This window comes from Electrona antarctica (genome assembly GCF_951216825.1).
Source record: "Electrona antarctica genome assembly, chromosome: 7".
In the NCBI taxonomy this organism is placed as follows: domain Eukaryota; kingdom Metazoa; phylum Chordata; class Actinopteri; order Myctophiformes; family Myctophidae; genus Electrona; species Electrona antarctica.
Window position 1 is genome coordinate 51,013,961 of NC_136812.1, and position 24,024 is coordinate 51,037,984.

At 43.6% G+C, this 24,024-nt stretch overlaps 1 protein-coding gene across 1 annotated transcript in view; it reads right to left on the reverse strand.

Moving 5' to 3' along the window:
• misp (mitotic spindle positioning) overlaps positions 1 to 19,998 on the reverse strand; it is a gene marked incomplete at its 5' end in the record, with an annotated part of 31,042 nt that extends 11,044 nt beyond the window's left edge. Inside the window, 14 exons of the mRNA XM_079505578.1 lie at positions 622 to 859; positions 1,993 to 2,113; positions 3,172 to 3,319; positions 3,986 to 4,194; positions 4,885 to 5,192; positions 5,852 to 5,971; positions 6,454 to 6,721; positions 10,162 to 10,287; positions 11,820 to 12,028; positions 13,458 to 13,686; positions 15,534 to 15,616; positions 16,219 to 16,369; positions 17,664 to 18,109; positions 19,960 to 19,998. Coding sequence (XP_079361704.1) covers positions 622 to 859; positions 1,993 to 2,113; positions 3,172 to 3,319; positions 3,986 to 4,194; positions 4,885 to 5,192; positions 5,852 to 5,971; positions 6,454 to 6,721; positions 10,162 to 10,287; positions 11,820 to 12,028; positions 13,458 to 13,686; positions 15,534 to 15,616; positions 16,219 to 16,369; positions 17,664 to 18,109; positions 19,960 to 19,998 — 2,695 coding nt within the window. The remainder of the gene's footprint in view (positions 1 to 621; positions 860 to 1,992; positions 2,114 to 3,171; positions 3,320 to 3,985; positions 4,195 to 4,884; positions 5,193 to 5,851; positions 5,972 to 6,453; positions 6,722 to 10,161; positions 10,288 to 11,819; positions 12,029 to 13,457; positions 13,687 to 15,533; positions 15,617 to 16,218; positions 16,370 to 17,663; positions 18,110 to 19,959) is intronic.
• Between the last annotated feature and the right edge of the window lie 4,026 nt (positions 19,999 to 24,024).

Consider the following 24,024-nt stretch of genomic DNA (forward strand, 5'->3'; position numbering starts at 1 on the left):
ATTCCGTGTAGTTTTAGTAATATTTTAGTCATCTGTAAAGTTTAATCTTTCAAGGATTTGGTTGAGTAAATATTTTAGTCGACTAAATCTACCGTTAATTTACTCGACTGAAATCTATTTTTGGGGGCCGTGATGCCATTGAAATGGCTGATATGCACTTGCCCTGCATTCTGAAAATATATATAGCCAATCTACAAGCTCACAACGCAGCTGTGTTTGGTCTGTGACACCCACGCACACCCAGTTCTACTGGAACTCTTCTCCACTAGTCCCTCCTTAACATGTTTTGTCTAGTTTTTAATTTGTTGACAAAAATGTCAACATATCATTTTGTCTTAGTTTTATTCTGTCATAGCTTAGTTTTTATTTAGTTTATATTAGTGAAATAACTGAGCTAACTAATGAAAATGATTTTTCAGGCCTCTGTTACTGAATACACACTAGTCTATAACAATGATTACTATCATACTATAGTGCTTTAACCTTTAAACAAAGAACCTTTTTTTTAACTAAAAGATATGACTTCACCCCACCCTTTAACTGAAATGAAACAAAAACAAAGCAAACCTGAACAGAGAAAGAATTTAACTAATAAATAAAGGCAAACTACAGTATAACAACCTTGGGTGATGGTGGAGGAGTCAGCGGGTGGAGCAGTGGAGGTGGAGGAGTGTTGTGAAAACTGTGCAGAGGAAGGAGAGTCAGTGGAGGTGGAGGAGTGGTGTGATGACGGAGGAGGTGCTGAGGAAGTTGAGTCAGTAGAGGTGGAGGAGTGGTGTGAAGATGGAGGACGCGCAGAGGAAGCAGAGTCATTCTCCGTGCGGTTGTTGGTGTTTGTGGACCGGTCCATCAGCGTCACCTGGGCCAGTGTGGACAGTAAACAAAGTACATGCACTTGAGTACTGTTAAAAAACAAATGTATTTGCAGTTTAACTTGAGTAATTTGAATTTTTAGAGAATGACTTTCACTCCAGTACATTTTCAACGACAAATATTATACCTTTGAGCACAACATTTCTAGGAAGGGAAAAAGTACATAATGAATTAACCACTTAAACCATTTAGGACTGATCCCGAAAAAAACACCTTCTAAATCCCGACCTAAGTTTTCTGAAAAACCTCAAAATATTTAAAATTAGAAAAAAATTATGCTGCTATATACTGTACTGTACATAGCAACAAGAACCCCAAAATGAGTTCCCGTCTTGAAGGGTAAATACACCAAAAGGACTTCCCCTCCTACTTCAAATATAGTGAAAAAAAATAGCATCTAAGCTCACAACTAGCCACGCAACACATAAGACTTGTTTGGGAAAATGTCTACATTTCAATACAGCAATGCATTGATATTAAATTACTAAATTTGGACAGAGCAACTTTCTTGTAGTTGTGTAATATTTGACCACTGGTCAAGTTACTGGGGTTGGGCCCGGGCCGGCCTAGCGGTCCGGGTACCTAGGCCTGGTAATCCAGCCTAGTCCGAGTCCAGATCCCAACGACCTTTGCTGCGTGTCACCGCTCCCGTCTCTCTCCCCATTTCCTGTCACACTATACTTTCTACCTATCAATAAAGGCATAAAAAAGCCCCAAGAATATCTTGAAAAAAAAAGGAAAAAAAAAAGGTTACTGGGGTTGAGTACCATGTAGCCTGGGGTCCACCTATGCCATAGGCAGCTCCCAGCAGGACCCGCCGGGAGAATCTAAACACAGCTGCGCGACATGAGACTAATTAATTAGAGCGACAGAGAGAGAGGAGTGTGTGTGTGTGTGTGTGTGTGTGTGTGTGTGTGTGTGTGTGTGTGTGTGTGTGTGTGTGTGTGTACACGTGTGCGTCAATTTAACAAAGGTGCAGACGATCAGAAATCAGCAGAGAGTGATCAACGTTTGCGCTACTCTATGCCGAATTGAAGTTGACTCGGCCCCAGACTTTTTCTTTCTCCCTGGGAATAAACACGTCTGGGTTTCCGAGGCTAAGTGCCATGTGCCACTGACCTGGGGTCTGCTCAGCACGGGGGGGATTCTGTCCTCAGGGTAGCCCACCGGCAGCACCCTGCTGAGGTTCTGGACGTCCGAGTCTCCCCACAGCGTGATGGACATGGGAGAGGAACTCAACCTGGAGGAACACACAGAAACACACACATCAGACAAACATCTGAAATCACTTCTCTTAATATTGTTTCTCAAATGTTTTCATGTCAAGACAAGGACAAGACATGGCCTGGGAGCTATAGCTTGTAGATCAGCTATTTTCAATCAGTATTTGTTCTGCCTACACATACGTCTGAGCGAATAGGGGAAGGGGATTAACGTCATGTGATTCCCTTGTTTGACCCTGCAAAACCCGGATGTGTGTCTCAAACTTAAACCTAACCTGGCTGTGGCTTCCTGTGAGGTTAGATTTAGGGTTGTGTTTTGGGTATAGGGTGTCGGACTCATATGACTGTAGGACTGTTAGTACGTCGGACCAAACACATGCACCCAAAGCCACCTGTGGTCCTTGAGGAGGTTCCAGGTGGTCCCCAGAGAAATGATGGAGAGTTGGTAACCAAATGGTTTCATGTTACCCTGTCAAGAGTTAAAGGTCTAATAAGGGTCCATCATTTTACGCTCTCAAGAGTTAAATTAAAGTTAAACATCTGCATTACTTAATTTCCAAGAAGTCTACACAATAATAGAGAACGTAGAATATTTGTTTATTTTGATCAACGTTTGCCTGTTATCTCTCCTGTGTTACCACATCAATACAGCATGGAAATGTGGCCCGAAATCTTATCCAACAATAACAACAATTTTGTGTTTTGGATCTGAGAGGCTAAATGTCATCAAATGGTGGTCCGTGGTAACCTGACTCCGCCAGATGGGGCAGCAGAGAGTACACTGGGTTCCCCCCTCCTGCTCCCATCTGGGAACTCTCAGGCAGACTTGATGCCCGGCCACAAAACGGCCTGGCCAATCAGCAGCAGCTAGAAGCTAGAAGCTGCTGCTAGAAGTTGCTAGAAGCTGCTGCTGATTGGCCAGGCCGTTTTGTGGCCGGGCATCAAGTCTGCCTGAGAGTTCCCAGATGGGAGCAGGAGGGGGGAACACAGTGTACTCTCTGCTGCCCAATCTGGCGGAGTCAGGTTAGGTCCGTGGCTCCAATACTGAATAAAATGGGCACCCAAAGCAACCAACCTGCTGATGTACAGCTCTGTCTCCTCAGGGTGTTTGTGAGGACAGCATGGAGAAGGAAAGACCTCCGTCTGGTCCCTCTTCATCACCCAGGACCCCTGCTCTGCTGCCTCCTCCTCCTCTTCCTCAGTGAATGATTTCTCCTTCCTATCTACAATTCACATTGTACGCATTTATCATTTAGACACTCTCTTACCCAGAGCGACTTGCAATGAACAAGGTAAATAGTCACATACTGTAGTGCAAAGAGAACAATGTAGTGCCTTAAGAAACTACCTAGCATCTGTCTAAACAACATGTTATCTAAATGACATTCTGCACATTTGGAAACAATCTGTCTAAACCACTGGTTCTCAAAATGGGGTGTTTGAGGGACTTCCAGAGGGTCTCCTGGAAAATGAGGAACCGTTGTAACACAAACAATTATACTTATGGGGGTCTCGGGCACAAAATGTTGTCGAATGGGGGAATGGTAGTGGCTGAGAGTGACCAGATGGGAACCGCAAGGTTCGAACCCGGGCTCCCCCAGAGTTAATGTGGAAGTGTCCTTGAGAAAGACACTGAACCCCTAATTGCTCCTGATGTGCAGGTTGGTGCCTTGCATGGTTTCCTAAGGCATTGGTGTGAATGGGTGAATGTAATGCACAGTCTTGGTAAAGCGCCTTGGATAAAGGCGCTATATAAATTCACCATTTACCATTTATACAGCCAACTACATGTTGACATGAACATGTTTGAGAACCAGTGGTCTAAACAACATGCACATCGAAATCACATTCTGTATACATTTGTGGTCGGGGGAAAAACTAATCTATACCTGATGTCACCAGGACCGTCTTCCGTTCCCCTGTGGTCATCTCCTGAGGAGTTCCTGCTTGTCGGTTCTGGCCCAGACCTCTTGATCCCTCATGGAGGCTCTTCTGGGAGAGGTTCTCCTCGCTTCTCCAGCCGTCTCTCTGCAGTTCTTTCTGGATGAGGAAACTGACGCGGTTCTTCTCCTTGGCCTTGACGGGGCCCAGCGGGGAGCTGCATGGGGCAAGGCTGTTACAGTTAAGGAAAACTAACTACCGGTACATAACGAAAACTAACATTGAAAATGCATCTTCGTTAACTGAGCTAAAAACTAGGGATGCCATGTCATGGCCGTACCTTAAAGCTACCTGATTTATGGCAAAATAAATGGTTATGGCAAAACTAACTTAAATAATAATCACTATTATGGGTCCATAAAACATTTATTCAGCTCTTTTGAATGCATTATTGTATACACTATTCGGTGATATATTTTCTGCCTATTCGGGCTGAAACCGAATAGGCCGAAAATGCATTTTTAGCCATTTTCTGCTGAATATTTTCTGCGGCCGAATATTCGCTGCATCACTACTAAAAACTATAATACTTTTTTTTTTAAACGATAACTAACTGTACGGTGTGTTTACAAAACTAACTAAAACAATAGTAATAGTAACTGAATATATATTTTATATATTATATTTATAGTTTTTATTACAGAATAGGCCTACATAGTCGGACTTTTTTGAATCCTGCACCTAGCATATAACCCAGGCAGTATGAAAAAATAAATAAAATAAAACTAATAAAAACTATACTAAAACTATGCGTTGTCACAAAAACAAAAAAATTATAAAAAACTAGAAAAGTGAGAAAACTAACTCTAAAACTAAAGAATAATTCAAACTCCCAAACTATTCTAACCTTGAGCTGGGGGAGGAGGTCGTCAGGGACGGGGATCGCAGTGCCGTGGGCAGCGGTTTGGTCTTGATGGCCACCATCTCCGTCCGCCCGTCGCTCAGCTTGATCCCCCGCGAGCGGCGGAGGTTCTCCTCCCTCTCCTGTGCCACGCGGATCTCTCTCTCTATGGGCGTCTCGTAGGAGGAGGGCGGCGCTGGCGTCTCGTAGGAGGGTGGCGCTGCAGGCGCCGGCGACTTCCAGGAGTTGCCGTGTTCTTCGCTCCAGACGCGGTCACTGGACGCGCTTCCATCGCTGGTGTAGCCAGCACTCACCTCCAGTGGCGGAAGAAATACACTGTTTTATTTTTTTTTGCAAAAGTAGCAATACCAGTAGTAAATGCTTTTTTTTTTTTTTTTTTTTTTACAAATTAAAAAAATATATTTTAAATTTTACTTGAGTAAGAAAATATGAAAGTATTGGTGTCAAAATGTACATACAGTACAAGTAAAAGTACAACAATGTGTCAAAATGTGTCAAATAGCTGATTTACAAGGTAACTAATTTGAGTATTTTCAAATAGAGTAGTATAAAATAAGGGTTTATGCATGATTTGTAATAATAATTTAAATAAAGTAACTAGTAACCAAAGCTGTTGAATAATTCTAGTGTAGTAACAAGTACAATATTTGCCTCTCAGATGTAGTATAAAGTATTGAAAAACACTGTCAAGTAAGTTAATCAAAGGAGTATAATTCGTTGCTGTTGGGAGGAAACCACCTAACTAAATTTTTGTTTTTTGCATAAATCAGTGCTATTGAACACCCTTTGCGTTAAAATACTATTGAACCAATGGAAAGTTGTAATTTAGTTGTACTTTATTTATTTGAAAAAATTACATTTTTCATTTCCCGAAAAATGAGCATTTTGGAGTTAGGTGGTTTCTTTGCGACAGCAGAGATATGTACTTAGTTACTCTCCCAGCAGTGCTCACCTCCAGACCAGAGTCCAGATCCTCAAACACACTGCTCTGCCTGCTCAGCCTCTGCTCTGCATCTGGTCCTCTGCTGGAGGTCTGGGGATCCATCTCTATCCACGCATCATCTCTCTGTATCTTTGATTGATTGGTTGAATACTTTATTAGCAGGTTAGTTAACAGTACAGGTAGTACACAGTCAATGGTTATGCTAAAAGGATAACACACACAAAAAAACAATACAAAAAAAGAAACAGGGGGCTTGTTTCAATTGTGGTCCAACGTACTCATCAGTGTAATGTCAAAAACTGTTACTTTTCAGGATTCAAATAATAAATAATACGCAAAAATAGCAGATCGACAAACTCAAAATGTGTCGCTTTGTGCCTCATTTTCAATGTGTATATCTGATATTTTGGATACTCTTGTGTGACGCTGTAGAATGATCAAGTATAGGACATCAATTAAAAAAATAGTTTTATGCCCGACAGTATGACATAGCTATACTGTTAGGCTACAATAGTGGTAGAAAACTCAGTTGTAACAACAGGTACAGTATATAGAGAAAGAAGGATGCTACTACCAAGGGGTTTACTTTAAAGGATTTAAACTATGCTCACTTGCATCGATGTTGATACCCGGTCCGCCTGAGAGCGCAACATCCTGGAGCTTTGTAGTTTGGGAGATCTGGGAGGTGATGGTAGTACCTGGGTGTGATGTATTTTGGGAGATCTGGGAGGGGATGCTGATGGTACCTGGCTGCTTCGAGGTTTTGGAGATATGGGGGGTGATGTTGATGGTACCTGGCTGCTTCGAGGTTTTGGAGACCTGGGGGGTGATGTTGATGGCACCCGGTCCCCCTCATAGTGCAGCATTCTGTAGCCAGGGCTTGGGGCGCATACAGTATGACTTCAAATCAATAATCATTGTTTTAACTTTTGCTTTGGTGGACAGTTAAAACATTGCCGTGCTTTTTGTTCTTGCTTAATATGTGGATTAAGAGCGTCTGCTAAATGCCTAAATTGTAAACACATTTATTGGCGGATTAATCAATACCAGAGCCATAGAGTATACACAGAGTTGAGACATTACCAGAAAACAGCCCGGTCACGTGGTTCATGTACTCGCGCGAGCCCATAGACTCCAATGCATTCCATAAACTTCCGGTGTCCCTATTCGCCAATAGAAGTCTACGTAGAAGAGCCACCATTGGACTGGCCTCCATGAAGTGAACGGAGTTCTCGTAACTCTGTCTTACTCTATGGCTCTGATCAATACTAAAACCCGCCTCACTGCCCGTGTTTTTCCATTAACCTTTGAAGAATCACCGACCGTGTGCGTACTGTCATTGCACGAGCATGCACCTTAAAATAGTGCGATTGAATGTTCTAATGTCGGAACATATTCCACAGTCGGCAGTGACAACAAAGTAATAAGAGCAGAGCTGCCCCGCAGCACCAGCCTGCCACCATTCTCCATTCCATTGGAGACACGATTACCCAGCGGTAATCGATTACCCAGCGGTAATCGATTACCCAGCGGTAATCGAGTGACGGACGAGGGCAGAAGTGATCACGTGATCCAAACGTGTGGCGTGTCACAAAGTAGCCGCTGAAAATGTAGCGGCTCATATGTCTTATAAATTCGCCCAATAAAACAAATAAATCATAACTCGGGTTCGTCAATTAAGTGGGGAAACTTGGGCAATCAAACTGTTCATTAAAGGTAGTTTATATGTTTGTTTTGTTGTTGTTAAAATGTTAATCTATATACAGTAAAGAGGGTATGCGTGTGACATCATCATCATACCCGGAAGTTATGTGGGATCGCCTACTGAGTGGCAAAAAACTACTTTCTGGCCTTGACAGCCCAAACATCCAAACAGAAAAGTCCTATCTGATTGCATAAAACGACGTTAAACGACTTTAAACTCACTCTGCCATTCTATTTGCCACTCGCTTTATGCATTCAGTAACGTCTCCCCCGTCTCTCCAGCACCTGAATAATGTTCAGGTGGGTTGCCAAATATCAGGAGAGAGTACCAGTATCAGCTTCAATTGTGTTACAATTGTGTCTGCTCATTTTGTGTCACCACTTCCAATTGTACTTTATTTATCCTGTATCCTGTATGAGTTCTCCATCCTGATTAGATCAAATCAAATCCTGACCTGAACGTGTGTGTTCTGTTCTGTACTGAACAAATGGTCTACACCAGGGGTGCCCAAAAGGTAGATCGCGATCTACCAGTAGATCACAAAGGCTGTGCAGGTAGATCACATGACATGCCCCTAAAGAGTATTTCATTTAAATATATTAAAGAAAAAAAACGATAAAAAAAAAAAAAAAAAAATCTCCCCCTCTATTTCCCATTCCAAGTGCATTTGTCTTATACTGTACAGAATGTAACACGAACTCTACTATTCCGAAGCCCCCTCAGGTACATATTTAAACTATTTTCAACAATGGTATAATAATTGATGTGGTGGGTAGATCTTGCCGAGCTGGTCATTTTGAAAGTAGCTCTCAAGTCAAAAAAGTGTGGGCACCCCTGGTCTACACTCTACAGCCCTAACCACACCAAAGGGTCAAGACGGTTTTAGCATTGTCCCAGTGGTGTGATATGTCTATGTGCTATCTAAGGGGCTATGGCCCGTAGCACTTGCCCTAGCCTAGCCCCTTAGATAGCACATTATGTAGACTTAGATAGTATTTTAAACAGACTTATAGCTTGTTACGTAGACAGCTCTAGAATTGCACTTTATGCAGTCATAGCACTTTATAGTACACATGTATAATATATTATATAGTATAGTATGTATAGTTAACATAGATACTCCACTGTTACGTTCTTAGTTTACGCATGATTCATGATAACTACTTTTTATATATGTGATGTATGCCATGCTTTTGTTATTACTTAATGTAAGTCGCTCTGGATTAAGAGCGTCTGCTAAATGCCTAAATTGTAAATTGTAATTGTAAATTGTCCCAGTGGTGTGATATGTCCTGTTGCACGTACTTGTCCCAAGTCGTCCCGAGTGATTCAACGCATGGAATTCTATGGCCCAAACCACACCAAAGGGTCACGATGCAACTCCTTGCAACCGTTTGGACGCAAGGAGTTGCATGGCGACCCTTTGGTGTGGTTAGGGCTTACAGTCTACACTATCACAATAGAGTATATAGATCTATTTAACACTGAACAAACACATAGCAATGATTACTATCACAATACAGAGCTATTTCTATTTAACACTGTCACTAAACTAAAAACTAAAATTCATTCATGGATGTTACCAAATACTAAGTAAGGCTCTCTTCTATTCAGTGTAGCACTAGTTCACAAACCTTTTTAAATGTAATTTCAAGGGCCCCACAATTACCAAATGAGCCCCGTTTGTACACTCTCAGAGTTACAAACCCATAAGAGGCCATTTTGAACCCCCTCAAAGAACCATGCAGGTCCCTGGACCCCCAATCTTGAGTCTCTGGACCCTGGACTTTGGGTCCCTGGACCCCCACTCTTGAGTTTCTGGACCCTGGACTTTGGGTCCCTGGACCCCCACTCTTGAGTCTCTGGACCCTGGACTTTGGGTCCCTGGACCCCCACTCTTGACCCAGGAATTTGGGTCCCTGGACCCCCACTCTTGAGTCTCTGGACCCTGGACTTTGGGTGTCTGGATCCCCACTTTGAGACCCACGTCTCAAAGTGGTGTTTCCAGTGAGCCGACATGCACAATAGCAGCACCCTGACTCTGTTTGACCAGAATGGAACAGAGCCTTCATTAGTATTGTTAACTCTGTTTGACCAGAATGAAACAGAGCCTTCATTAGTATTGTTAACTCTGTTTGACCAGAATGAAACAGAGCCTTCATTAGTATTGTTAACTCTGTTTGACCAGAATGGAACAGAGCCTTCATTAGTATTGTTAACTCTGTTTGACCAGAATGGAACAGAGCCTTCATTAGTATTGTTAACTCTGTTTGACCAGAATGGAACAGAGCCTTCATTAGTATTGTTAACTCTGTTTGACCAGAATGGAACAGAGCCTTCATTAGTATTGTTAACGCTGTTTGACCAGAATGGAACAGAGCCTTCATTAGTATTGTTAACTCTGTTTGACCAGAATGAAACAGAGCCTTCATTAGTATTGTTAACTCTGTTTGACCAGAATGAAACAGAGCCTTCATTAGTATTGTTAACTCTGTTTGACCAGAATGGAACAGAGCCTTCATTAGTATTGTTAACTCATTGAAGTAAGGACGAGGCCCTGTGTCTTTCTAAAATAGCCTATTCTTTGCTCATGCAGCCCTATACAGTACAGTACCTGTTGCTGTGTAGTTTCTTGGGGGTGGTTGGGGTTCTGGTCTGCTCCATCTTTAAGAACTGTTCTCTGGCCGTACTGAAGTTGATCTGCTGGTTGTCGATGGTTCCTGGTTCTGGTTCTGTGGTGCTGCAAGAGGATGCATGACGTTTGCAGGGTTATTATAATAATTACATTATAGGTTACAATCCTAGATTAAATGAATGACCAGACCTGGATTGTGTTGAGCTGTGTTTTTTGTTTGTTACGCGTGCGTTGTCATGCTAACCTGACTCCACCAGATGGGGCAGCAGAGAGTACACTGGGTTCCCCCCTCCTGCTCACCCAGTGTACTCTCTGCTGCCCCATCTGGCGGAGTCAGGTTATTGTCATGCCCCTCTTGAGCAGACCTGGAGCAGAGCTGTCGTAGAGCCAGGCGACAACGTCTGCGTTGATCGATGCCCCTCTGAAAGTACCTTTAGACTTTAAGAACTTCATTGACCCGAGAGCTACTTTCAAAATGACCAACTCAACAAGATCTACCCACCCAAAAAATACCAGAGGGGGCTTTGGAGCGGATATATATAGTATAGCAGAGCTGGCGTGACATATAAGACAAACACACTTGGAATGGGAAATAGTGGGTGAGAAATGGAATAGGTAGGGATTTGTGTACTTAATTTGTAATGCTATACTGACACTTTTGTGCACAGCAACACTCTTGAAAACAAAAAAAAATGTGTGTGTGTGTGTGTGTGTGTGTGTGTGTGTGTGTGTGTGTGTGTGTGTGTGTGTGTGTGTGTGTGTGTGTGTGTGTGTGTGTGTGTGTGTGTGTGTGTGTGTGTGTGTCTGTCTGTCTGTCTATGTGCAGGGCGTTGCTGAAAATGAGCACTACTACCCTGGGTAAATAAAGAACAACAAAAAAAGGGCATAATAATTGATGATATCAGGGAACACCATACTGTATATGGGCATACTGTAATAAGAAGAGGACTGACAGATAACTCCACGTTTGGGCATATCTGTCAGATCGGCGGTGCGAGGTACAGTAGACCGTCATCAGAACGTCTGCTGAAGAGCCGTGAGGCTCGAAACGTCATGTCTACAATGGTGTAAGGAACCCATTTAGCGCTAGCATTTATTGAAAAAGTTAGGATCTAATTCACGCCAGCATTTTCTAAATTTGAGCTCTTATTTTGAAAAGCCACAGTTCCAGACTTCCGGTAGGGAGCTTATCCTAGGAAGTTTAACAGGTCCCGTTCAACTGTTGTTTACAATATGGGTCCATGCCAGTGCACTTGGGGGCTTCTCATCGCCGGCTCTGTGCCGTCAAAGAAACGCTGTTTTGACCAAAATGCCATCTGGGACAAGGAATAGGAGATACAGGCGATTGAAAGAAACTGATAGAATGGATTATTATGGCGACGACGATCTAAGATGGGCGATCCAGTGCTGTGCTAACAACACAGCTAGCTAACCGGCTAACGTCAGTAGCATTTTGGCTTGAGCAATCGAACGCAATGCCGAAGGGCAATTGCGCTTGATTGAGTGTTAGTATCAAAATTAGGCTTCAATTGACAAAGGTCTTCGCCAATGGCGCGGAGGGAGTTAATAGTCCATAGACTTGGCTGCCACATGACGTCATTTCCGAAAGATGTAGGATGGGCGCGAATTCAACCAACCTTGGTGTTTTGGAGGGGGAGGGGCTGTAGCACACACTGAAGCCCTCTATGAGTCTCCTGGGTTCTGGGTGCATGCTGCTGAGGTCCAGGTGTTCCACCGCGCTCCACTGCTGCTTCAGCGGAGGCTTCATCTTGGGAGCCTGACTGCGAATGATCTCCTTCCTGAGATGTTTCTCCTCCGCCTCCGCCTCCTCCTCTTCTCGCTCCACCTGGGAACATGGCCGTGACACCGGAAGGAGATCAGCTGACCTCGTTCCCCCAACATTCGGCTCAAAAGCGGGTTCCATGCTCCCACCAAAATGTGGAACGGCCTGCCAAAGAACAACTCGACTCCTTGTACTACCTTTACTGTTAACACTTTGACTTCTATTCACGAGTTGCTCGAGTTAATTAATTGTAGAACACTTTCCCTGCGATTCGCGAGTTGCCCGAGTTATGTTTTCTTTGTTTAATCCACGTTTTTAATCAGTTTTAAGTCATACGGGCAATCCACCGGACAGGATGGGATATGAGATGCGTTTTGATGATGTCATTGCAAAGGGGTCTGTCGCTCCGGCGTGCAAAGGGTTATGGGAAATTGAGTCCCCATTGTTTACAATGGGAGAGCTGCTAATAAGCATGTCAATAAATATTCAATCAATCAATCAATCAATCAATCAAACGTTAAAAATAATGTTTTTAAAGACAAGCTGATAAACGTGATTGATGCACGATTGACACGTGACAGCCACACATTTATCATTCTAAATCAACAGTAGATTTAGTCGACTAAAATTATGATATTTAGCCAAGTAAAACTAAAACATTTCTGATGACTAAAATATGACTAAAACTAAATGGAATTTCATTTCAAAAGACCATCGCTAACTAACCTAAAATCTGCTGTCAAAATGTCTGAAAGAATGAAACGACATAAACTGTTTCTGTTTTTGTTATTGTAGGCCTACTTTATTGTCCAATATTATTCCCACTTTGTATTCTTTTTTTATTGTTGTACCAGAAACTGTCTGTGTGCAATCTCTTATTGATATGCAACAGCATTCATATTTTTTATTTTATTTTATAATTCATATAAGATGATGTCTGGCAACATATGTGATGTCTACTTGTTTGTTCTGTTGTCTTTTGTGTCTTTTTGTATGTTCATTAAAAATGAATAAAATGTAAGACCCGTCTGAACTGAAGTGTACTGTACTGTACTGTACTGTACTGTACTGTACTGTACTGTACTGTACTGTACTGTACTGTACTGTACTGTACTGTACTGTACTGTACTGTACTGTACAAGCCCTCCTCCCTCGCCTCTCTCTCTCTCTCTGTGTGTGTGCGTGCGTGCGTGCGTGCGTGCGTGCGTGCGTGCGTGCGTGCGTGCGTGCGTGCGTGCGTGTTGTAATGGCTGCTAAAAACTCAGCTACCCATCATGCACCATCATGCATCATGTACAGTGTGAAGCTCAACAGTGCCACTTCGTCACCTGTTGCCGGTACCCTAAACAGACAGACAGACAGACAGACAGACAGACAGACAGACAGACAGACAGACAGACAGACAGACAGACAGACAGACAGACAGACAGACAGACAGACAGACAGACAGACAGACAGACAGACAGACAGACAGACTATAGCCTCTTAGCACCTTGTAGCGCGAGTCCCCGTTGCTCTCCTGGAACAGACTCTCGGGCCTCCGGCCGCTGGAGTAGGTCTGCAGTTTGAATCCCTGCTCCTCCTTCAGCGTGGCCAGCTGCTCCTGCCTCTGGGCGGACAGCATCCAGGCCTGGTTGAGCTCCGCCTCGGGGCTGCCGGGGTCCTCCACGAACGAGTAGAAGCCGCTGTGAGAGCCCGAGCTGCTGGATGGACTGGTGGGGCTGGAGAAGACATTGGTCATTTTGTTCAGTACCGGTGGTGCTGGGGAGAAGTACTCACGTGTTTCACTTACTATACGTAAAAGTAGCAATACCGCAATGTAGAACTACTTCATTACAAGTAAAAGTCTGGAATTCAATATTTACTTGAGTTAAAGTACAAAAGTATCGGCATCAAAATGTAGGCTACTGTACTTAAAGGTATATTCAGTGATTTGACTTAATTCAAATATCACTTATTTTTTCTTTTTTTCTGGATAATCCACCCTACTATAGAGTGTGCTGACCATATAAGGAGTTCCTCCCTGTCCCCAGTGAGCCCCTGGGGTCAAAAAACCCTAGTTTCAGTTTTGGTGGCGGGTGGCAAAGCCTTCATCCAATCAGGATGAGAGGAGCCTTCCTCCAATCATGATCGAGTGGGGGCGGGCCTTGGTGCACATGCTGTTGGCCTGTTGCACTTCCCCCCACTGTAGAGCGTGCATGTGCACATTTGGTTACCCGGGCGGACTGGGTGGTTTTCCAAATCACACAAATCACTGAATGCTCCTTTAAAGTACTACCAACAGTAAAAAGTATTCACTATGCGGAATGTCCCATTTAAAGTTTTCAAATAGTATAAAAATATTAACAACAATCGAGTCTCAACTGCGAGCCCTTTTGGACCTAGGCATTATTTTATCAATAGGAAACAATGGAAACAGACTATAGAAGAAGACGACGTCACAAGTTTTTTGTCAGCCAGAACAGGAGGGAAAAAAGCGGGGAGGGGGAAGTTGAACCCAGCTCAGCTTCAATGTGTAGCTTTGTAGCAGCTACAAACCTCTGGTTTGCATTTTTTGCATCTTCATGTAGCGTTTTTAGATTTGTTTTTGGCCTTTTCTGCCTTTATTGATAGTTACAGTGAAGACAGACAGAAAAGACGGAGAGAGAGAAAAGGGGAGAGACATGCAGCAAAGGTCGCCATGAACGGGACTCGAACACACAACGTGCTGTCAGGCCAAAGCCTATATATGTGGCATGCGCCTGGACCACTAGGCCAGCGGGCTCCCCGTCGCTGGCTTCCATTGACAATGAATGGTATATAGAGTATAGACTGTATCTTTGCATCTGTCCGTGTGAACGCACCACTGTGCTACAACAGTGGTTCTCAATCTTTTCAGGCCTTGACCCCCAAAATAATGCATATTTGAAGTTGAACTGGGGACCCCCCCCCCAGGGACGAATAGTTTTCATAATCCTCATGGGGGCCCGTACCGTGAGGAAAACAGACGTGTTAAGGTGCCAGACTTGGATGGTTAGAGCGGCGCGATTACATACAAAGTCAATGCAAGACGAGAATTGCGCGAATGGGCGCGACCTGATGCAGCACAAACGGGACGAACCGAGGCCAATATATATTCAGGTCCAATTCCTCATGGGGGCCGAGAGATCCCTGGTCCAATTCCTCATGGGGGCCGAGAGATCCCTGGTCCAATTCCTCATGGGGGCCCTGGCCCCCCGGCCCCCACAGACTCTACGTCAGGCCCCCCCCTCCCCCCCCCTCCCACCCTGACAAGCACTTGGAATTGTAATAGTTGAGGCATGTGAAAAAAGCGATCTACTAGCTCACAACGCCATGCAAAGCGAGGCGTTGTGAGCTTGTAGATCTGTTATTTTCTAAACGTTTGCCACTTTCTTCTTCTTCTTCTTATTATGTACAGATTATAGTAACGCATTAGTCCCAACACTGGTCTCCTCCCAGTGGGACGTCCAGCGAGGACCTCCCTGTATAGGGAGACACCCGGGAGGCATCCGCACTCATTTAGACTGTGCTATATAAACGAAGCTCATGATCATCATGATCACAGTACCTGGTGGGAGTACCGGGGATACTGGGGCTGCTGGGCTGCCACTCGTCACTGCTGCTCCCCCCTCCATCCTTGGACACGGCCACCTGTCACAGCAGTGGACACTGATTAAGTATACTTGCCTCAAGTACAGTAATTGACGCGTTGTAAGCTTGTGATTGTCAAGGTACCTTTTCAATAATTCGTCGTTCTACTTCCGCTTCATCTCAAACGCAAGTATTGTACCTTTTATTCCACAATAATTTGACAGATTTGGTTGCTAGTTGCGACCAAAGGTCGCTGTTAACTATGAAACCTTGCGTTTTTGTCACGACACCTAACCCACAATCCACGTCACTCTGTCATGACACCTAACTCAAATCCCGTCACTCACCCCAGGCAAGCCCCCAGGTCATCGTGACATCACGTGACATCACGTGACAGCAGCCCTTTAGGGCGAGGTCGCTTCTCGCCCTCAGGCGTCTTACTGGTTAGGCTACTATGCAGATTTACCTTTGATTATGAACACACAATAGGTACATTAATTAACCACAACGCATTGTGAGCCTGTCGATTGGCCTTTTTATTGGTGGGGGGAGGGGGGTAAGAAGTAAGAAGTGCACAGCTACTTCTTACTTTTGGTACTTCAAGTATAATGACTACAGGACTTTTTACTTGTAACAGAGTAAAAAAAAAAGCAACAACTGACCTGCCTGGCCTGAACCAGCACGTCTCCCCCGGAGCCCCAGCTGCTGTCCCTGGACTGGTGGTCCGACAGCACCACCACAGAGGGCTGATTGCGGCTGACCGATATGCTGTCCACACCCACGCTGTTGGAGGAGGAGGTGGTGTTGGTTCTTCTGCAACAATACGAGGTTATACATCGTTCAGTGTTTCTCAACCAGTGGGTCGTCGAGTGCGACACCTTGTGAGCTTGCAAATCTGCTATTTTCAAGGTTTCTGCCCGACAACAACTTTACAAAATCTATCTTCCGTTTGTTTATATGTAGGCCAACCTATCTGTTGTACACGCCATTATAATCTTCTTATTTTGATCATAATACTCAATCACTGAATGTCATTCTCCAGGTTTTCTTCAGAATATGTATGACACTGATTTACGATGACACTATGGCTCATTATGAGTCCACTAGTGGTTCTCAAATGTTTTATTTGCAAGGACCCCCATAACGTGGGTCCATTTGGTTCCATTTGTACACTCTCAAGAGTTATACAGACCTGTTATGGTCATTCAGGGCTGGCTCTTTATGTGTGTCTGGTAATACTCATCTTGTACAGTATAGCCGTTTCAAAAATGGAATTGTGACACAAATGTCCACCATTATAAACCAACATGGTGATGATGACCCCCCCGCCCCCGGAAACTACACTAAACAAAATAAAAATGAAACTAAAAGTAAGTAAGTAAGTAAGTAAGTAAGTAAGTAAGTAAGTAAGTAAGTAAATAAGTAAGTAAGTAAGTAAGTAAGTAAGTAAGTGCTGAGGGAAGTAGGGTGCTTGGACAGGAGGGGAAAAATAATAATAATTTGAATCAAAACCAATTTCTGTTACTAGGCCTAATAAATATGCTGTATCACAGTATTGGTGCCTTATCCTGGTTAATTGTCTGTGTCAGTTTGTTCATGCGTGTGGAGAGGGAAAGTAAAAGACACTTTTCTGCGCGAAAATGCACGTGCATGTGCATTTTGTGGCGCGCACTAACGCACGCGCACCCCCTACTAAACATTCAGCACCTACTGTAAATATCTTCCCACAGCCATGAGTGAGTAAGTAAGTAAGTAAGTAAGTAAGTAAGTAAGTAGGTAAAGTTGGTATAGGTACTACTACTATACTACTATACTCAGTGGCCGGCCCCAAACTCTGGAACTGTTTGCCCCTATACATTAAGTCTGCCCGCTCCTTAGAGGCTTTTAAATCTTTGCTTAAAACACATCTTTTCTCCCTGGCATTCAATGTTGTTTGACCTAGTTACCCTGTCTAAATACTTGTGTTGCTTCAATGTTGTTTTACTATATTGTTTGTGTTGATTGTATGCTTGTTATATGTTCATGTACAGCACTTTGGTTGACCTTCTGGTCTTTGTAAATGTGCTCTATAAATAAAGTTTGATTTGATTTGATTTGATTTACTAACCTGGCTGTGTACGTCCAGCTGTGGAGGTCTATCTCCGGGGGGTCGGGGTGGACGGGGCTGACCAGCGTCCGCAGGTCCCTCTGCTCCAGCCGCGGCGACATGGGCTGCAGGACCCACCGCCTGGGGGTGCTGCTGCTGCTGCTGCTCTCCATCGCAACAACCGGCTGGGCTCCGCCGCCGCCTGGCACCGCTGGAGACCACTGGCTTCTTCTGGCGGGTTCTGCTGCCAGGTGGTGGTGGTGGTGCTGCTGCTGGTGGTGGGGATGGGGTGCCAGAACACGGTGGTGGTGCTGGGGCTCTAGAACAGGGCGGTACTGGTGGTGATGGGGCTCTGGAACAGGGTGGTGGTACTGCTGCTGGTGGGGTTCTAGAGCAGGGCGATGGAGGTGCCCGGCGGCCGATGGGAGCGCTTCATGTTGAGAGTCGCACGCAGCCAATGACCGTCTCTGGAAACAAATGAAGACGGACTAACAGTGAGAACACAACACGACGCCATTCACGGAGATCTTCATACATTTCTAGTATATTTTGGCGTAAGGGTGTCGCAGTGGGAAAGTTGAAGATGAGAGGTGAAACAAACACTCGGTTGAATATTGTTCAGAGTAAAGGGAATATCGGGTGCACGGTTCTGGTAGACATAGGGCTCCATTTTCGGCACTGCTAAACCCCTTATCCCTAAACTTCTTTGGCTGTTTTTTACTATTTTGCTAAACATTTTTGAATAGTTAAAATGGCCAGTCTACAAGCTCACAACGTGTCAATGTAGATTGGCTAGTTGAACTATTCAAAAATGTTCTTCAACATAGTAAAAAAAAGGCAAAGAAGTTTAGGGATAATAGGTTTAGCGGTGACGGAAATGGAGCCCATAGTCTATGGAAAGGAATACCAGCACTCACTTGTTTTATCCATTTAGGATTCTTTGTTTATTCACAGGTCTCCCCCCAGCAGCTGCAACAACTAACCTTTCGGCCTTTCGGCCTTCCTCGGCATGAAACAATCAATTCAAAGCGATTAATATACAAATATATAAAAAGCAAACTTTTTCCAAACTTTTTCAATAAGCAAACAATTCGGAGCACTGCCGTGCAGCATGCAGCCTCCTGTGCACCGGATGTCTGTGTGTGGCACTTTGGCAGGCGAGGCAGTAAGATTACAACAGCAGCAGTGACAACACACTCGGCCTGAAGCCCGTACGTGACCCACCTAATTTCAACACAGTTTGATAGTTTGCGATGGCTCAGGGTAATATAAAGGGCAAATAAAGATGGGCCGCCTGGTAAAGTCAGTGCCCTCAATATACTGTCATACCTGACCTCATACTATACTTCTCCAAAGTGAGTGACACCCACAGCCACAACACTAGAGGGTGCGAACATGCATGGGAATATTCTCATTCTACTATCCATTAAAAGATGTGAATCACTGGTTTATTTTAAAAGATGTGAATCACTGGTTTCTTAAAAGATGTGAATCACTGGTTTCTTAAAAGATGTGAATCACTGGTTTCTTAAAAGATGTGAATCACTGGTTTCTTTCAAAATTGGCCTGACAAAAAAATAACATCTATCAGGAGATAGAGTATTGAATATTGAATCAAAAAATCTCTTAATGTTCTTGCGACACATACAAATTGGTCCGCGGCCCACTGTTTGGGAAACAGTAGTCAGTGCACACATATACATCAAAGGGGGCTTCAGCCCCTGCCCTTTTACCCGTCTGAAAGACAACTGCCCTTTCCAGACCACAAATGCAGCATTTACTACGGTGAAAGAAATGCAAATGCCACATTCCTTTCCATGCCATGCCGGAAGGCAACATTCAGGAGAAATTGCTTTTTTCCCCAAGGTCTCCTGAACGTGACACACAGTATTTTGCGTTGAACAAATTTGTTTAGAATTACATGTCGTGGCCTTGGCCGTGGCTCAGCGGTCCAGGCACCTTGGCTGGTAGTCCGAATCTGGCAGTGTGCCGCTGGTTCGACTCCCGATCCCGACGGCCTTTACTGCATTCCCCCATCTCTCTCCCCCATTTCCCCCATGTCAGCCTACTGTCTCTCTCTCTATAAAAAATTAAATAAAATAAAGAAATCCATATCGTTTCACCACATCTCCAATAGCTATAAAGAGTGCTGGGTTTGCGCCCCGAAAATAGCTGATCTACAAGCATTTTTTGTCCCTGACAGTACAGTAGTGCTATCAACGACCTGGCTTGCCCTACAAGGGAAGGTCCAGACTATAGAGGAAGTCTGCCAGCTTTATGCAGATGTTGTGACTACACAGTGCATGCGTGTGTATACGCAGTTATGGATCTCTGATGAACGCCGTCCATCTGCCATTAAATCTATTTCGTGATCATGGGTGCATTTTAATGCACTGCCATAAAACAGGCCTGAAAAATCCACCTTTCAGCAGGCCTATGAGGGAGAGGAAATGATCACTTCTCCCTTAACCCATTTTGGTGTTAGCATTATGCTATGCTTTAGCTATTGAAAAATAGCAGATCGACAAGCTCATAGCGCACCACCGAGTGAGCTTGTAGGTCTGCTATTTTTGAAAGATCGAAGAACGACTGACATTTTTCTTTTTCAGAAAACTGTCAGGATGTAGAAGACATTTTTAGAATCTGATCTCAGGTCAGAATGGGTTATACAGGTGATCACCCCCCCCCCCTCCCCCCCCTTGACTGTACATTGTTGCTGTTCTTACATTTCTGTGTATCAATCAATCAATCAATCAATCAATCAATCAATCAATCAATGCCATGTAGTGTATTGTGGTTTTGCAATGAAGAAAGCTGTATATTTTCTGTGGTCATTGGAGAAATCACAAATCATGTCCAGACTTTTAAATGATAGTGGCATTTAGATTTGCGTTTTAGGTTGTTATTATTATACTACATTCTGAGCAGAGTTCTCTGCCGAATGAAACGGCACAATGCTGCCATCTGCTGGTAGAACATTGAACGATTCATTTTAACTATTCAATGAGCCACTGCTTCCAGAATCAGTATTTTCTTGCAGTGGTTCTCCAATCTCCGGTGACCTCCGGGGTCCTCCGGGGACCCTCAGGAGTCCTTGAGGGGGATCAAAGGGCTACCCAAGTAAATGAGGAACAATTAAGCCTATGTTATTTTTTGGCTACTATTAAAAAAATAGCCGATCTATAAGCTCACAACACATTGACAACATAATATTTTAATGGGGCTCCCTGGCACAAACTCTTTTCAGATGGGGGTCCACAGTCAGAAGAATATCAATTTGTTGTTCAATTAGCCTCGGTACCCGCAGGCTTTTATTTTCGTTCGCATTCCGCTTAAAAATGTCTGTCCAGGTGGGCTCCAGGTGGTCCTCAGGATAATTACAAGTTAATACAGTATCACAATCATTTTAACCACTTGAATGCATTTTTTTGAAACATCTTGAAGAAATTTGGTTTATGGTTTACAGTAAGAGCGAGGACACTGCTAGGCGTGAGAACGGTTCAGGAATGTTGGTTATTTGACGTTTATAACCCACGTTTACGACCAGAGAGGCATTACAGTGTAATTCACTGATAACCGGACATTAAACCTCGTACACAGAGGATTATGGACAGAAACTTACATACCAGAATAGGGCTGTGCCAGACAGTCTCAGTCTGGTATCACTACCAGACAGGAGGGACGTGCAGAGAGTGTTAAGCGTTATTCATAGTCTGGATTTTCGGTGGTGAGGTGACCACCGAACTACAACATGACGCCACGAGCCGCGGTGAAGAGCCAGCCCTTCTCTCTGTTTTTACTCACCACCGCTCAACGCTATTTCAGCTCCGGAGCGGTGGTCACCTCACCACCGGAGCGGTGGTCACCTCACCACCAAAAATCCAGACTATGAATGAGCCTTTAGAGAGGCAGGGGCAGAAAAAAGGTCACTTTTGGACAAAAATAGCGAAAGTAGCAGATCTACAAGCTCACAACGCGTCGCAGCGGTGTGTAACAACATGGATTTCTAAACAAATTTGTTCAACGCAAAATGCTTGTGTTCAAGTGCAGGAGACTTCGGAGAGAAAAAAAAAGCAATTCTCCTGAATGCTGCCTTCCAGCATGGCATGGAAAGGAGTGGCATTTTGCATTTCTTTCACCATCAGTAAATGCTGCATTCGTGGTCTGGAAAGGGTAGTTGTTTTACAGACAGGTAAAAGGGCAGGGGTTGAAGCCCCCTTTGATGTCTATGTGTGCATGTCCCTGCCAGACTGTGTCAGCCTGGTATCACTATACTATGTGGGCATGTACAGTGGTGGAAAAAGTAGTCACATTTAAAAGCAAGTAAAAGTATCAATACTACTAATTCAAAATGTACTTGAGTAAAGGTATACCAAAGGTAAAAGCACTAGTAATTATGCAGAATGTCCCATTTCAAGTTTCCAAATGTATAATCATCTTTAGAAAATAGCAGATCTGCAAGCTCACAATGCATTGCATCGCAACACATTATGAGCTTTGTAGATCGGCTATATTCAAATGGCCAACAATGTATATACTGTAGGGCTGAAGTGGTTAATGTTTTGTAATAATAATCTAAATCTACAAAGTAACTAAAGTTTTCAAATACATGTAGTGTAGAAGAAAAAGTACAATATTTGGATCATCTGAGATGCAGTGGAGTAGAAGTAAAATAATTGGAAATACTCAAGTACAGATAAAATCACCAACACTGTAGACATAAATTGAGATCCAGTTGTCACCAATTATTGTCACCAATGTAACGCCAGGGATTCGAACTCAGGTCTCCCGCGTGGAAGTCCAACATCTTAAGCACTAGAGACTAGACCAAACTTAGGGACATCCCTACTGGGGGAGATATTAAGACTTTTGAGGCCATCAGGTTGAGGCTCTGAGCTACACTGCTATATACATATCTGGGACCGACCGACTTCAAGCTCGGCATTCACACCGGCAAACCTAACCAAACAAAATTATTTGACGTCGCTTTTTTTACGTCAAACTAAGAGGATCGAGTAAATCATATAATTGACTCATTGGGAGATCTAAAGGTCAGAGGTCCTTTGAGGAATGACTGTAAGATTCAGTTCTTGAGCGATTCTCACGACCCTCTACCCAGTCTACCACCGAATTTCGTAGAAAACGACAGCACAGAACTGCCAAAACTGTGAAAAATGTCGGAATCCACACGGAAACAATAAGGGGTCTTCTATATGCCCTTCGAGCTTGACCCCTAACTAGACAGATGAAATCCTGGGGAATTGCGAGTGTGGTTGCCTATAGGCCTATATTACATATTGTGATGTTGTCTATTGCCCAATCATATGAGGGCAAAAAGGAAGGTGTATCCTGTGGAATTATAGACAGGGGTGCAATCTCTCCGAAATCTCAGGTGTTACAACTTATACTAATGAAGGCTCTGTTCCATTTAGTGTCGCCGTATAGGTTTCACAAACTTTAATTTCGACAACTAAAGTGTAAAATGATTAAATTAACCAAGTGGGCACTTACGGGTCGGTCCATTTGGTTCCATTTATACTCTCTCAGAGGTATCACCCCCCCCCCCCCCCCCCCAAGTAACCAGGGTTGATTTCGTCGACTAAAACTAAGACGATAAATGTTAGTCGACTACATATTTTCACTGAGGAAACCTAAATGGAAACTAAATGAAAACTAAGCTATGATGACTAAAACTAAGACTAAGCCCTATATCTTGCGCCACCCCTTACCCCTTATCCCTAAACTTATTTGCCATTTTTTACTCTTTTAAAACATTTTAAAATAGTACAAATAACCGATCTGCAAGCTAACAACGTGTCGATTGGCTAGTTGAACTATATTTAAATGTTTTAAAATAGTAAAAAATGGCAAAATAAGTTTAGGGATAAGAGGTAAGGGGTGGCGCAAGATGGAGCCCTACATGTATTGACAATTTCGCCAACAGATAAAAAACGACACTAAAATGTGTGGACAAGAGATCCAGTATAAGTCATTTTACACTTGGTTGCATGCTGAAAATAGTGGATCTACAAACTCGTATGCACATGCATGGCATGTGCATCACATGAACCAAGCTTGTAGATCGGCTATTTTCAGCAAGAGTAAAATCAGCCATTACGCGCCATCAAGGCCAGCCAAAGTCGACTAAATCAACTGTAGATGTAGTCGACTAAAATCGCATGACATTTAGTCGACTAAAACTAGCCACAACACAACACAGCACCCTGCAGTTTGACCAGAATGGAACAGAGCCTTACGGTATTTTAAACTGTGGCTATTATTAACATTTCAGAACGTCCAGTTTTGATGTCAATAATGTTCAAAAATAAAGCAGCATAAGATCTGTAATAAGTTTTGCTGGGGTTTTGAGGGAAAATGAGGG